The sequence below is a fragment of the Procambarus clarkii genome, chromosome 72 (assembly GCF_040958095.1).
Source record: "Procambarus clarkii isolate CNS0578487 chromosome 72, FALCON_Pclarkii_2.0, whole genome shotgun sequence".
Lineage (NCBI taxonomy): Eukaryota > Metazoa > Arthropoda > Malacostraca > Decapoda > Cambaridae > Procambarus > Procambarus clarkii.
In genome coordinates, this window is record NC_091221.1 from 17,612,306 (window position 1) to 17,627,293 (window position 14,988).

The window sequence follows — 14,988 nt, forward strand, 5'->3', positions numbered from 1 at the left end:
TATCTATAACCACACAATCCCACTCACATACTTGTCCAACCCGCGCTTGAAACAATCGAGGGACCCCACATCCACCACATTACGCGACAATTGGTTCCACAAATCAACAACCCTGTTACTGAACCAGTATTTACCCAAGTCTGTCCTAACTCGAAACTTATTCAATTTATACCCATTGTTTCGTGTTCTGTCTTGTGTTGATATTTTTAATACCCTATAAATATCCCCCTTTTATGTCCATTCATCCACTTGTAAACCTCTATCATGTCACCCCTAACTCTTCGCCTTTCCAGTGAATGTAACTTAAGCTTTGTTAATCTTTCTTCATATGAAAGATTTCTAATTTGAGCAATTAACTTAGTCATCCTACTTTGGACACGTTCAAGTGTCCAACCAGGGCTCTGTCCTGGGACCTCTGTTGTTTAAAATATATATAAATGATTTAAATTCAGGTTTGAGTAGCAACATTTGCAAATTTGCCGATGATACGAAAATCGGTAGGGAAATTAATTCGGAGGAGGACTCACTATCACTTCAAGTTGATCTAGATAGGGTTTTGAAATGGTCGAAGGATTGGCAGATGCAGTTTAATGCTGATAAATGTAAAGTTCTGAGGTTAGGTAATGATGATAGGATTACAAGATACGAGCTAGATGGTGTTGAGATGGCGAAGTCGAATTGCGAAAGGGATCTGTAAGATAGTAAGAATTCAAAACAAAAGGATCAATGCATAAATGTTCGTAATAAGGCAAATCGGACACTTGGATTTATTAATCGCAGCGTTAGTAACAAGACACCTGGTGTGGTTCTCAAGCTATATCTTGCTCTAGTTAGGCTCCACTTAGATTATGCAGTTCAGTTTTGGTCGCCATATTATAGAATGGATATAAATTAACTTGAACGTGTCCAGCGTAGGATGACTAAGTTAATTCCCCAAATTAGAAATCTTTCATATGAAGAAAGATTAACAAAGCTTAAGTTGCATTCACTGGAAAGGCGAAGAGTTAGGGGTGACATGATAGAGGTTTAAAAGTGGGTGAATGGACATAACAAAGGGGATATTAATAGGGTATTAAAAGTATCAACACAAGACAGAACACGAAACAATGGGTTTAAATTCGATAAGTTTAGATTTAGGAAAGACTTGGGTAAATACTGGTTCAGTAACAGGGTTGTTGATTTGTGGAACCAATTGCCGCGTAACATTGTGGAGGTGGGGTCCCTCGATTGTTTCAAGCATGGGTTGGACATGTATATGAGTGGGATAGGGAGGTTATAAATAGGAGCTGCCTCGTATGGGCCAACAGGCCTTCTGCAGTTGCCTTTGTTCTTATGTACCACGTTATGTGGTAATTGGTTTTCATATATCAACAACCCTCCTACCGAACCAGTATTTACCAGATCTTTCCTAAATCTAAACTTATCCAATTTATACCCATTGTTTCGTGTTCTGTCTTGTGTTAATACCTTTAGTACCCACCTATGTTATGATCATTCATCGACTTGTACACCTCTATCACACACTAACTCTTCCCCTTTCCATAGAATTCAATTTAGACTTTGTTAATCTCTCTTCATAAGACAGTTTTCTAATTTTGGGAATTAACTTTGTCATCATGCGTTGGGCACATTTAAGTGAATATATAGGGAAAGGATAGGTCCATTAAAAACTGAGACAGGTCAAATAACAGATAGTGATGAAGAGATGAGTAGTATTTTTAATAAATATTTTGTATCTGTATTTACTAAAGAGGAACTTAACAATATGCCTTCAGCCGAACAAGTCTATGTGGGTGGGGACGAGGACAGGTTGACGAGTTTAGCTGTTACCAGGGAGGATGTTCTTAAACAAATAATAAAACTCAAACCAAACAAATCCCCAGGGCCGGATGAAGTGTTTGCCAGGGTGCTTAAAGAATGCAAAGAGGAGCTTTGTGATCCACTGTCAACCATATTTAATAAATCAATAGAGTCAGGCAGAGTGCCAGAGTTTTGGAAAGTTGCTAATGTGATACCAGTTTTTAAGAAAGGAGATAGATCACTTGCGTCTAACTATCGACCAATTAGCCTAACGTCTATTGTAAGAAAGTTACTCGAATCTATAATAGCAAATAAAATTCGTCTTCATCTTGAAAAACATAAATTAATAATTGAGTCGCAACATGGTTTTATAAATGGCCGTTCATGTTTAACAAATTTGTTATCTTTTTATTCTAGCATTGTTGAGGCAGTTGATAGTGGTAAGGATTGCGATGTTGTATACCTTGACTTTAGCAAAGCTTTTGATACAGTGCCACATGAAAGACTGATTAAAAAATAGAGTCTCATGGTATTGGGGGTGCTATATTAAGCTGGATTAGGGCATGGCTATACCAAAGGAAACAGAGAGTTAGTATAAATGGAATCAAGTCAGAGTGGGAAAATGTTGTAAGTGGAGTGCCTCAAGGCTCTGTCCTGGGACCTCTGTTGTTTATAATATATATAAATGATTTAGATTCAGGTTTGAGTAGCAACATTTGCAAATTTGCCGATGATACGAAAATCGGTAGGGAAATTAATTCGGAGGAGGACTCACTATCACTTCAAGTTGATCTAGATAGGGTTTTGAAATGGTCAAAGGATTGGCAGATGCAGTTTAATGCTGATAAATGTAAAGTTCTGAGGTTAGGTAATGATGATAGAGTTACAAGATACGAGCTAGATGGTGTTGTGATTGCGAAGTCGGATTGCGAAAGGGATCTGGGAGTTATGATTAGTAAGAATTTAAAACAAAAGGATCAATGCATAAATGTTCGTAATAAGGCAAATCGGACACTTGGATTTATTAATCGCAGCGTTAGTAACAAGACACCTGGTGTGGTTCTCAAGCTATATCTTGCTCTAGTTAGGCCCCATTTAGATTATGCAGTTCAGTTTTGGTCGCCATATTATAGAATGGATATAAATTCACTTGAACGTGTCCAGCGTAGGATGACTAAGTTAATTCCCCAAATTAGAAATCTTTCATATGAAGAAAGATTAACAAAGCTTAAGTTGCATTCACTGGAAAGGCGAAGAGTTAGGGGCGACATGATAGAGGTTTACAAGTGGATGAATGGACATAACCGGGGGGATATTAATAGGGTATTAAAAGTATCAACACAGGACAGAACATGAAACAATGGATATAAATTGGATAAGTTTAGATTTAGGAAAGACTTGGGTAAATACTGGTTCAGTAACAGGGTTGTTGATTTGTGGAACCAATTGCCGCGTAACATTGTGGAGGTGGGGTCCCTCGATTGTTTCAAGCACGGGTTGGACAAGTATATGAGTGGGATTGGGTGGTTATAGAATAGGAGCTGCCTCGTATGGGCCAATAGGCCTTCTGCAGTTACCTTTGTTCTTATGTTCTTATATATCGATTCAATAGTACTAAAACTAAGCCGCATAATCTTAATGGGGCCTAACCAGCGCAAGATATAGCTGAAGAGCAACACCAGGTGTCTTGTTACTAACGCTTCGATTAATAAATCCCAGTGTTTTATTTGCCTTATTACGAGCATTTATGCATTCATTTATGAATTTTATTTTCTTACCGATCATAACTTCCAGATCCTTTTCGCAATCTCAACACCATCTAGCTTGTATCATGGAACTCTATCTTCATTTCCTTGCCTCAAAACCATACATATGTCACCATTAAACTGCATCTGCCAGTCTTTTTACAATTTCAAATCCTATTTAGATCGTCCTGATGGGATAGTGACTCATTTTCCGTATCTATTTTCCCACCGATTTTTGTCAAATTTGCCCAATACTGCTTCATTTTCACTGTGGGATATTTGGGCTTGATTCTGATTAATTAATAATTAATGTAGCAAATTAAATTACGAAGGACCACCCGCTTTTATAGTAAAGAGGGAAACTGAGAATTTCAGATCATTGGATAAAATTCTAGAGAAAACTAGTGACTATGGATATAACTAGAAAGCATGATCATAAGAATAATTAATGGGCTGTATTATTAAAGAAACAAACCTCAAACACCTACATTGGGGGGTTATTACTGGAGGTAAGTACGTCCAGGAATCAGTGTGGTTCGTTCACTAATTCAATTAATAATAATCTAATCCTATAAATAATGCTGAATATAATATCATTCACATAAAGAAGAACATGAATATGAGCATAATAATGAGTTACAGTAAATCACACATTAATATCAAACATTCTGAATAAATCAAATTGCAAGGAAATGGAAAAAAAGAAATAAGCCTTAGCTTGAAGCAGATTCCTTTAGATAACCATAGTAGTCCTCTTAATTCTCCAGATTCGGTACACTGACGAGTGGTACGGGTTAACATGGAGGAGGCAGCCGGAGGAATTCTTCTCTCGGACTGCAAGATAAATAACTACCAGTAGCAATTGATTTAACTACTCAATTCATATTCAAAAATATTAATATCTACAGATGGAATTCTAATCACCTGTTATTAGGTGTTATCCCGCTGCGTAACGAACAATCACCCTGCTATTAACAGACCTGTAAATGATGCATCAAATAAAGGAATACTTAGCTGTGGGCACTGTATAAGTATTAAGATTGCCGTGATTTCGCATCCCAGGCTCCGGTGAACCTATCCTGGATAGTGATGCGTTTCAAGCTGGCTGATCACGTGTCGTCAGGAACCAAGTCAAGGGGTCCCTTATTTAACACCAGCACTAGTTGAAGATATTATCTGCAAGGTCATTCACGCCTCACAGTGGCGGCTTTCATCTGTGGATGGATCACACCTGTCCTATTTGCTGGACAATGGCGTCTTTTATGAGTACGGTAAGCGCAGCTTTGCTTCCTTTCGGCTCTGCACGTGTCCGCGTACTGAGGATGGATGGCGTCCCTCCAACCCACGCCGAGTCGACGTTCATAACACAAATTATTGTCACGAACATTAATCTTTCTCGCATTCGCGCTTGAAACTTAAGAGACTGGACGGGTTTATTATTTAGAGGAACGAAATATTATTATTTACCGATCTAGGAATAGTAAATATATAAGGGAGAGGAATTAATGTCTACCCATGGCATTCATTGATGACGTTAACTTTATCGTGAGGTAGACGCTATGATTCTAACGCCCTATTCGGCTTTTAGTTAGAGAACAATTCGTCTGCAATCAGTTGTCATACAGAATGCTTTAATTATGGAGAATCGTATTTAATTCTCACACAAATTGAATATAATGTGTTTTACTGTAAAGAAATCTGACGCAATACTGGTGACGTGAGAATTCTAGCCTAATGCACAGATGAATTATTAGTACATGAGAATTCTACGAGTTGTTAATTTTACTTAATACAACATTTAATATGGTTAGTAATAAGTAATGAGAATACAACAGTGTTGGAATTATCCAACATTCACATTTGGATGCAGCAGTGGCACATTGTAGGTTAAACACAATATAAATAACTTAAGAGTAAATATGTTAAACACAATTCATGTAATTAATAATTCCCACCCTGTTTTGGGTCTGCACAATATATTAAATGTTGGCTAGTGTACATTCCTTAGTACAGTGCTAACTAAATGAGATTCCTATCCTTAGTGGCTTAGCACAAATCAATAGATTAGGCTAGATTGAGCAACATTTAGTTGGGCTCCTGCCTAAAATTGTCCTAACTACAGTTAAGGTTTGGCAATAAATTTATATACCATAATAATGAGGAGTAATGGAATAGTGCTATGTATTTTGTTTGGTTTTATATAAAAGACTCTTATTTTAAGATATGTATATATAATTAGTATGGGGTAATCTCTTCAACTCTGGTATTTGATGAGTATTTATTAATATGTTATTGACCCTAACACGAAAATAATGCACACAATTAATGGATAAATTTACGTGAGTGCTTAGTCTTATGGTTGGATATTAATGTGCGCGTCAACTCCGCGGATTTAAAACCACTATTTTCCGTGGATTTAAACACAAAATGACGCACTAAATTAATTTAGAGGTGCATAGCTACACAATGCATTATATTTATTGATAATTTTTATTTATTTCCTTACCTGTATTGAGGTTTGAAACCATTTTTGCTTTTTATTCCCCTTTCCTCGCCGTTGGAAACTCATAATCACAACTGTTAAATAATTTGTTAAAAAAAGCAGTCATCACACGTGGTAACTGACGCAATTGCGCGGTTATGCATTTCTAGAAAACTGCTGACATTCACCTACTTGAAATTAATGGTTAGTAAAATTAGTTTCTGGTCACAACCAATTTATGTTGTGGTGACAGAGGTTAATAATTTGGGTGTCAGGATTCCCAACATATAACACGGCAATCGAAACTAAACTGCATGATGTAAATGGGGCCTAACCAGAGCAGGATATAACTGAAGAATAACACAAGGTGTTTTATTACTAATGCTTTGATAAATAAATCCCAGTGTCCTATTTGCCTTATTTCGTCAACAGATCACTGTAAGCAGCGATTTTCCTTTTTTCTTATATTCTTAGTCAAAACTTTGATCTAAAATAGGTTAGGCAAAAAGAAGTTCTGTATAAGTATTTATTTTTATGATATCTATACAATGAACACGTGATATTGATACATTGAATCTGTGATATATTCAAGGTGTCCTAAAAGTAAGTTAATGCTGCTTCTATGGTGGTGACAGTGTCGACGTTCATCACCATCAGGGGCTTAGTCACCTCCACCACCTTCACCTCAATCATTACCGGCTGCAGGGCTGGTGCCGTCACCGTCTGGACTGTGACGGAGGTCACGGGAACATCACTGACTTGGAACACGGTGTTGAGGAGGATCTGGTTGATGGGAAACACCACGATCTCTGTGACATTCTGCCACTCGTCCTGATACTGCACAGTCTGGAAGACGGGACAGAGCAGCGGCCGTGGCTTGCAGTAAAGGGCAGCGGATAGAGGCACAAGCACTGCAAGGTAGATCATAACCTCAGACTTGGAGTATGAGGCTAATATTTGCCTGGATCTTTCACGTTTTCTTTACCTTTGTACTGTGAAACAAAGTTTAGTATGAACCTAATCATACACTGAATTTTCCACAGCCTTTTCGGCAAGCTTGTAATGACGGTACTCGGGCTTGAGTTCCCACATATTCTTGTGAGGATTCTTAACATTATAGTTACATAGGTCTTTCAGGATCTCCTTTAGATATGTGATTGGTTGTCGGGTAGTCTTGTGGAGATCCTTAATATTGTAATACTGATGCTTTTCAAATGCAGCAAACAACTCCATGACCTTATCTTTATCATCACGAATCGTCTTGCCTCCTGCTTTCTTCTTCTGCTCTAAATGAACATTATGTTTATGGTGTGAAATAGGCTTATAGCCGTTGAGGGGTCTGTCAATAAGCTTTACCGTATGAAGAGACTGGGCAGCTTTCTTCACAGCTTCCCTTTTCTGATTGATATAGTAGTCGTCCACTACAGGCTGACATTCTAGTTTGTGGATGACTTGTCCCTCAAAGGACAATTGCTGTGTCTCGGAAACTGCAGCATCCGAGATCTGGTTCAGAAAGAACTCCGAGTGTCATTTCTTTTAAACTATGAGAAATTACCTTGTGCTCTCGAGGAATTTTCCCGTCCTTCAAGGTATGTTCACTAGATTTAAAGGTTATTGTCGGAGGTTTACCAGGCACCTTGGTAATCTTAAGCTTTCCAACGTCATGGCCAGCACAGTCTGCCCATTTGTCCCCCAAATATTTAGGTACCTTGACCAGCCACAGCCCACGGCTGCAATTCGTAATATCCAAGTCCATCTTAGACTGTTGGCTCATGATTGATTGATAAAGATTAAGCCACCCAAGAGGTGGCACGGGCATGAATAGCCCGTAAGTGGTACAATTTTTTTTTTCCCCAGTGTTCTGAGGTTGCATTTAACCATCAAGCTGTTATCGTGGGGGAGGATACTGCTTCACAGTCTTTATGAGGGTGTCCAGCTGCTGGACACCTTTGTTGACCAGGAGAGTGGCTTTGTTGATGGCTTCAGGGTGGCCACTGCATGATTCAGGAACTCTTAAAGCTCTTCTAAGGTCAGAAGATAGTGAAGTAATGGCTTTTCTGTGACAGTTTGGCAGAAGATGCACTCTCTCTGTCGGGGTTCAACAATCTCCCAGTTGCATCTGTAACCTAGACGTAGTCTATATAGCCTAACTGCTATTTCCCTGTGGATTCCTTTTGGGATATTTAACCATTCTAATTTGGTTGCCTGAAGATACCATGTTGCAGATGGCGAACCTTCAGCTATTCTCTGGTGTAGGTAGGCTTTGTTGAGATGTGAGAGTTTTTTGGTGATGATGTTTTTTATGTTCTCTAGGCTGGGTTGAATTGTTTTATGTATCACTGGATGACGAGTTGCCAATTTAGCAATTTCATCAGCTTTTTCATTTAATGGGATTCCAATATGGGATGGGATCCAGTTTAAAGTTATGTTGAGGCCTTTGCCTTTAGCGACTGCTCCTTGATACAAAATGGTGGTAATTATTTCCACATTATCTTTCCACTGTTTTTGTCCTAGTATTTGAAGTGCAGCTTTTGAGTCTGTGTGTAAGATTGCATTTTGAGTGTTTTGTGCAATCACATATGCGAATGCCTGTTGTATGGCGAACAGCTCAGTTTGGGTTGATGATACTAGTCCTCCCAGTCCCCAATATGCCTGAACGCTGGTCGTGCAAAGAGCAGCGCCAGCACTCTCATTTTCTGTGTCCACCGATCCGTCTGTGAAGATGTGGGTGGCTCCTGCTACTGCAATGCTATACATTTGCTCTTCTATTATGCGCTTTAGGATTGTCTGGCTCATGATGGAAAACACGAGAATATATAGTTACTTGACCACTTTATAAAACGTCTTTCCGACACGTGCTAGTGTTTCAGAAAATATCTGGAAGAGGGCTGGTGAAGTTTGTCGATGTGGTGGTTGTTGTTGAAAACACCTGGTGATTGGTGGTTGGGAGTGGTGTTGGTAAGGGAACACAGGTGATGGAGAGAGTGACTGCAGTGGTGGTACTGCATGTGACCAACCTTGTAGTCTGTGAGCTAAATGAGTAATGAGCAAACCCGTTGTGGCCACCGGGGGGTTATGTAGCAGCTATCTCAGGTGACTGATGTTGCTGGATGATGGAACTTGTTTATTTGGTTATTTCTCGATGCCGATAAATATTCAAATTGCTAAGAACATTAGAATAAAGTTAAACTGACAATACGAGGCATGTATGTTTATACATGTGCATGAGTAGACTGTTTATGAATATGAATCAAAATATTTTTAACAAGTTAAAATATACGTTTTCTGATATAAATTCACTAGAACACGCCCAGCGTAGGATAACAAAGTTAATCCTGCAAATTAGAAACTTGTCATATGAAAAAAGATTGACTAAGTAGTACTAATTTGCATTCTCTAGAACGGCCAAGAATTCGGAGTGACATAGTAGAGGTGTACAAGTGGATGAATGGACACATTAAACGGGATATTAATAGGGTATTAGGAACATAAGTATGAAGGTAACTGCAGAAGGCCTATTGGCCCATACGAGAATAACAAAGTTAATCCTGCATATTAGAAACTTGTCATATGAAGAAAGATTGACTAAGTAGTACTAATTTGCATTCTCTAGAAAGGCCAAGAATTCGGAGTGACTTAGTAGAGGTGTGCAAGTGGATGGATGGACACATCAAACGGGATATTAATAGGGAATTAGGAACAAGAATGAAGGTAACTGCAGAAAGCCTATTGGCCCATACGAGGCAGCACCTATTTATATCTTCCCAATCCCATTAATATATAAGTCCAACGCATACTTGAAACAATCAAGGGATCCTACTTCTACCAAGATATGCGATAATTGGTTCCACAAATCAACAACCATGTTACCGAACCACTATTTTCCCAGGTATTTCCTAAAAATAAGAATAAACGTAACTGCAGATGTCCTACTGGCCCCACACAAGAAAGCTGCTATTTATAACCACCTAATCTCATTCATATATGTCTAAGAACATAAGAATAAAGGTAAGTGTTGAGATTGCGAAGTTGGATTGCGAAAGGGATCAGGGAGTTATGATTAGTAAGAATTTAAAACAAAAAGATCAATGCCTGAATGTTCGTAATAAGGCAAATAGGACACTAGGGTTTATTAATCGAAGCGTAATTAACAAGACACCTGTTGCGGTTCTTCAGCTATATCTTGCTCTGGTTAGGCCCCATTTAGATTATACAGTTGAGTTTTGGTCGCCATACTATAGAATGGATATAAATTCACTTGAACGTGTCCAGCATAGAATGACTAAGTTAATTCCCCAAATTAGAAATCTTTCATATGAAGAAAGATTAACAAAGCTTAACTTGCATCACTGGAAAGGCGAAGAGTTAGGTGTGACATGATAGAGGTTTACAAGTGGATTACTGGACATAACAAAAGGGATATTAATAGGGTATTAAAAGTATCAACACAAGACAGAACACGAAACAATGGTTATAAATTGGATAAGTTTAGATTTAGGAAAGGCTTGGGTAAATACTGGTACGGTAACAGGGTTGTTGATTTGTGGAACCAATTACCATGTAACGTGGTGGAGGTGGGGTCCCTCGATTGTTTCAAGCGTGGGTTGGACATGTATGAGTGGGATTGGGTGGTTATAGATAGGAGCTGCCTCGTATGGGCCAATAGGCCTTATGCAGTTACCTTGTTCTTATGTATGTTCATATGTAACTGCAGAAGGCCTATTGGCCCATATGAGTCAGCTCCTATATATATAACCACCCAATTGCACTCATATACATGTCCAACCCACGTTTGAAACAATATAGGGACAACAATCTCCACCTCGTTATGTGGTAATTGGTTCCACAAATCCACATACGATTGATAGTGTCAGTGGATAGTGCCAACATGCGGTTGTTAGTGATGTTGGATACGTTGAATTTAGCAAGGAAAACCACATCAAGTCTTACCTATGATTGAAACAATCATACTTCTATTATGTTACGTAGTAATTGGTTCCACAAATCAACAACCTTGTTATCGAACCAATATTTACCCAGGTCGCAGGCGATGAGTCACAACAACGTTGAAGAAGAATGTTGACCAGACCACACACTAGAAGGTGAAGGGACGACGACTCACAATCGACTTGAGAATGGTCCAGAACGGACCGAAACGTCGTCGTCCCGTCACCTTCTAGCATGTGGTCTGGTCAACATTTATCCAGGTCTTTCCTAAATATAGACTTATCCAATTTATACCCATTATTTCATGTTCTGCCATGTGTTGATACTTTTAAAGTAAGACAACGAAGGAAGCGCAGGTCCCTCAAGGTACTCACAAAACAAAGGGATCATAAGACACAAGAATAAAGGTAGCTGTAGAAGGTCAATTGGCCCATATGAGGCAGCTCATATTTATGACATTAGAACATAAGAACAAAGGTAACTGCAGAAAGCCTATTGACCCATACGAGGCAGCTCTTATCTATAACCACCCAATCCCACTCATATACTTGTCCAACCCGCGCTTGAAACAATCGAGGGACCCCACATCCACCACGTTACTCGGCAATTGGTTCCACAAATCAACAACCCTGTTACTGAACCAGTATTTACCCAAGTCTGTCCTAAATCGAAACTTATTCAATTTATACCCATTGTTTCGTGTTCTGTCTTGTGTTGATATTTTTAATACCCTATAAATATCCCCCCTTTTATTTCCATTCATCCACTTGTAAACCTCTATCATGTCACCCCTAACTCTTCGCCTTTCCAGTGAATGCAACTTAAGCTTTGTGATTTTTTTTTCATATGAAAGATTTCTAATTTGAGGAATTAACTTAGTCATCCTACGTTGGACACGTTCAAGTGTCCAACCAGGGCTCTGACCTGGGACCTCTGTTGTTTATAATATATATAAATGATTTAGATTCAGGTTTGAGTAGCAACATTTGCAAATTGTTGCTACAATTTGTTGCTACAACAAAAAACGCATCAACGTGTCCAGCGTAGGATAACTAAGTTAATTCCCCAAATTAGAAATCTTTCATATGAAGAAAGATTAACAAAGCTTAAGTTGCATTCACTGGAAAGGCGAAGAGTTAGGGGTGACATGATAGAGGTTTACAAGTGGGTGAATGGACATAACAAAGGGAATATTAATAGGGTATTAAAAGTATCAACACAAGACAGAACACGAAACAATGTGTATAAATTGGATAAGTTTAGATTTAGAAAAGACTTGGGTAAATACTGGTTCAGTATAAGGGTTGTTGATTTGTGGAACCAATTGCCGCGTAAAATTGTGGAGGTGGGGTCCCTCGATTGTTTCAAGCATGGGTTGGACATGTATATGAGTGGGATAGGGTGGTTATAAATAGGAGCTGCCTCGTATGGGCCAACAGGCCTTCTGCAGTTGCCTTTGTTCTTATGTACCACGTTATGTGGTAATTGGTTTTCATAAATCAACAACCCTCTTACCGAACCAGTATTTACCCAGATCTTTCCTAAATCTAAACTTATCCAATTTATACCCATTGTTTCGTGTTCTGTCTTGTGTTAATACTTTTAATACCCACCTATGTTATGATCATTCATCCACTTGTACACCTCTATCACACACTACCTCTTCCCCTTTCCATAGACTGCAATTTAGACTTTGTTAATCTCTCTTCATAAGACAGTTTTCTAATTTTGGGAATTAACTTTGTCATCATGTGTTGGGCACATTTAAGTGAATATATATCGATTCAATAGTACTAAAACTAAGCCGCATAATCTTAATGGGGCCTAACCAGCGCAAGATATAGCTGAAGAGCAACACCAGGTGTCTTGTTACTAACGCTTCGATTAATAAATCCCAGTGTCCTATTTGCCTTATTACGAGCATTTATGCATTCATTTATGAATTTTATTTTCTTACCGATCATAACTTCCAGATCCTTTTCGCAATCTCAACACCATCTAGCTTGTATCATGGAACTCTATCATCATTTCCGTGCCTCAAAACCATACATATGTCACCATTAAACTGCATCTGCCAATCTTTTTACAATTTCAAAACGCTATTTAGATCGTCCTGATTGGATAGTGACTCATTTTCCGTGTCTATTTTCCCGCCGATTTTTGTCAAATTTCCCCAATACTGCTTCATTTTCACATTTGGATGCATCAGTGGCACATTGTAGGTTAAACACAATATAAATAACTTAAGAGTAAATATGTTGAACACAATTCATGTAATTAATAATTCCCACCCTGTTTTGGGTCTGCACCATATATTAAATGTTGGCTAGTGCACATTCCTTAGTACAGTGCTAACTAAATGAGATTCCTATCCTTAGTGGCTTAGCACAAATCAATAGATTAGGCTAGATTGAGCAACATTTAGTTGGGCTCCTGCCTAAAATTGTCCTAACTACAGTTAAGGTTTGGCAATAAATTTATATACCATAATAATGAGGAGTAATGGAATAGTGCTATGTATTTTGTTTGGTTTTATATAAAAGACTCTTATTTTGAGTGATGTATATATAATTAGTATGGGGTAAGCTCTTCAACTCTGGTATTTGATGAGTATTTATTAATATGTTATTGACCCTAACACGAAAATAATCCACACAATTAATGGATAAATTTACGTGAGTGCTTAGTCTTATGGTTGGATATTAATGTGCGCGTCAACTCCGCGGATTTAAAACCACTATTTTCCATGGATTTAAACACAAAATGACGCACTTAATTAATTTAGAGGTGCATAGCTACACTATGCATTATTTTTTTTTGAGATATATACAAGAGTTGTTACATTCTTGTACAGCCACTAGTACGCGTAGCGTTTCGGGCAGGTCCCTGGAATACGATCCCCGCCGCGAAGAATCGTTGTTACAACCAAGTACACATTTTACTGTTGAGTTAAACAGAGGCTACAGTTAAGGATTTGCACCCAGTAAATCCTCCCCGGCCAGGATACGAACCCATGGCAAAGCGCTCGCGGAACGCCAGGCGAGTGTCTTACCACTACACCGCGGAGACTTATATTTATTGATAATTTTTATTTATTTCCTTACCTGTATTGAGGTTTGAAACCATTTTTGCTTTTTATTCTCCTTCCCTCGCCGTTTGAAACTCATAATCACAACTGTTAAATAATTTGTTAAAAAAAAGCAGTCATCGCACGTGGTAACTGACACAATTGCGCGGTTATGGATTTCTAGAAAACTGCTGACATTCACCTACTTGAAATTAATGCTTAGTAAAATTAGTTTCTGGTCACAACCAATTTATATTGTGGTGACAGGGGTTAATAATTTGGGTGTCAGGATTCCCAACATATAACACGGCAATCGAAACTAAACTGCATGATGTAAATGGGGCCTAACCAGAGCAGGATATAACTGAAGAATAACACAAGGTGTTTTATTACTAATGCTTTGATAAATAAATCCCAGTGTCCTATTTGCCTTATTTCGTCAACAGATCACTGTAAGCAGCGATTTTCCATTTTTCTTATATTCTTAGTCAAAACATTGATCTAAAATAGGATAAGCAAGAAGAAGTTCTGTATAAGTATTTATTTTTATGATATCTATACAATGAACACGTGATATTGATACATTGAATCTGTGATATATTCAAGGTGTCCTAAAAGTAAGTTAAAGGCGATGCTGCTTCTATGGTGGTGACAATGTCGACGTTCATCACCATCAGGGGCTTAGTCACCTCCACCACCTTCACCTCAATCATTACCAGCTGCAGGGCTGGTGCCGTCACCGTCTGGACTGTGACGGAGGTCACGGGAACATCACTGACTTGGAACATGTTGTTGAGGAGGATCTGGTTGATGGGAAACACCACGATCTCTGTGACATTCTGCCACTCGTCCTGATACTGCACAGTCTGGAAGACGGGACAGAGCAGCGGCCGTGGCTTGCAGTAAAGGGCAGCGGATAGAGGCACAAGCACCGCAAGGTAGATCAT

The 14,988-nt window shown here is 38.6% G+C and overlaps 1 protein-coding gene across 1 annotated transcript; it reads right to left on the reverse strand.

The window, feature by feature from the left end:
* Positions 1–7,044: 7,044 nt before the first annotated feature.
* LOC123749814 (general transcription factor IIF subunit 2-like) lies at positions 7,045–14,988 on the reverse strand. The gene is made up of 2 exons (XM_069312596.1): positions 14,758–14,988; positions 7,045–7,530 (listed from the first exon to the last, which is right to left on the reverse strand). The coding sequence occupies exons 1-2, from the start codon at positions 14,986–14,988 to the stop codon at positions 7,045–7,047; spliced, it is 717 nt and encodes a 238-aa protein (XP_069168697.1).

Coding starts and splice junctions, on each gene's coding strand:
- LOC123749814 (XM_069312596.1), bottom strand. CDS start 14,988: ATGATCTACCTTGCGGTGCTTGTGCCTCTATCCGCTGCCCTTTACTGC. Junction 7,531..14,757: donor CGGCACCAGCCCTGCAGCTG/GTAATGATTGAG, acceptor TTTCTGAACCAG/ATCTCGGATGCTGCAGTTTC.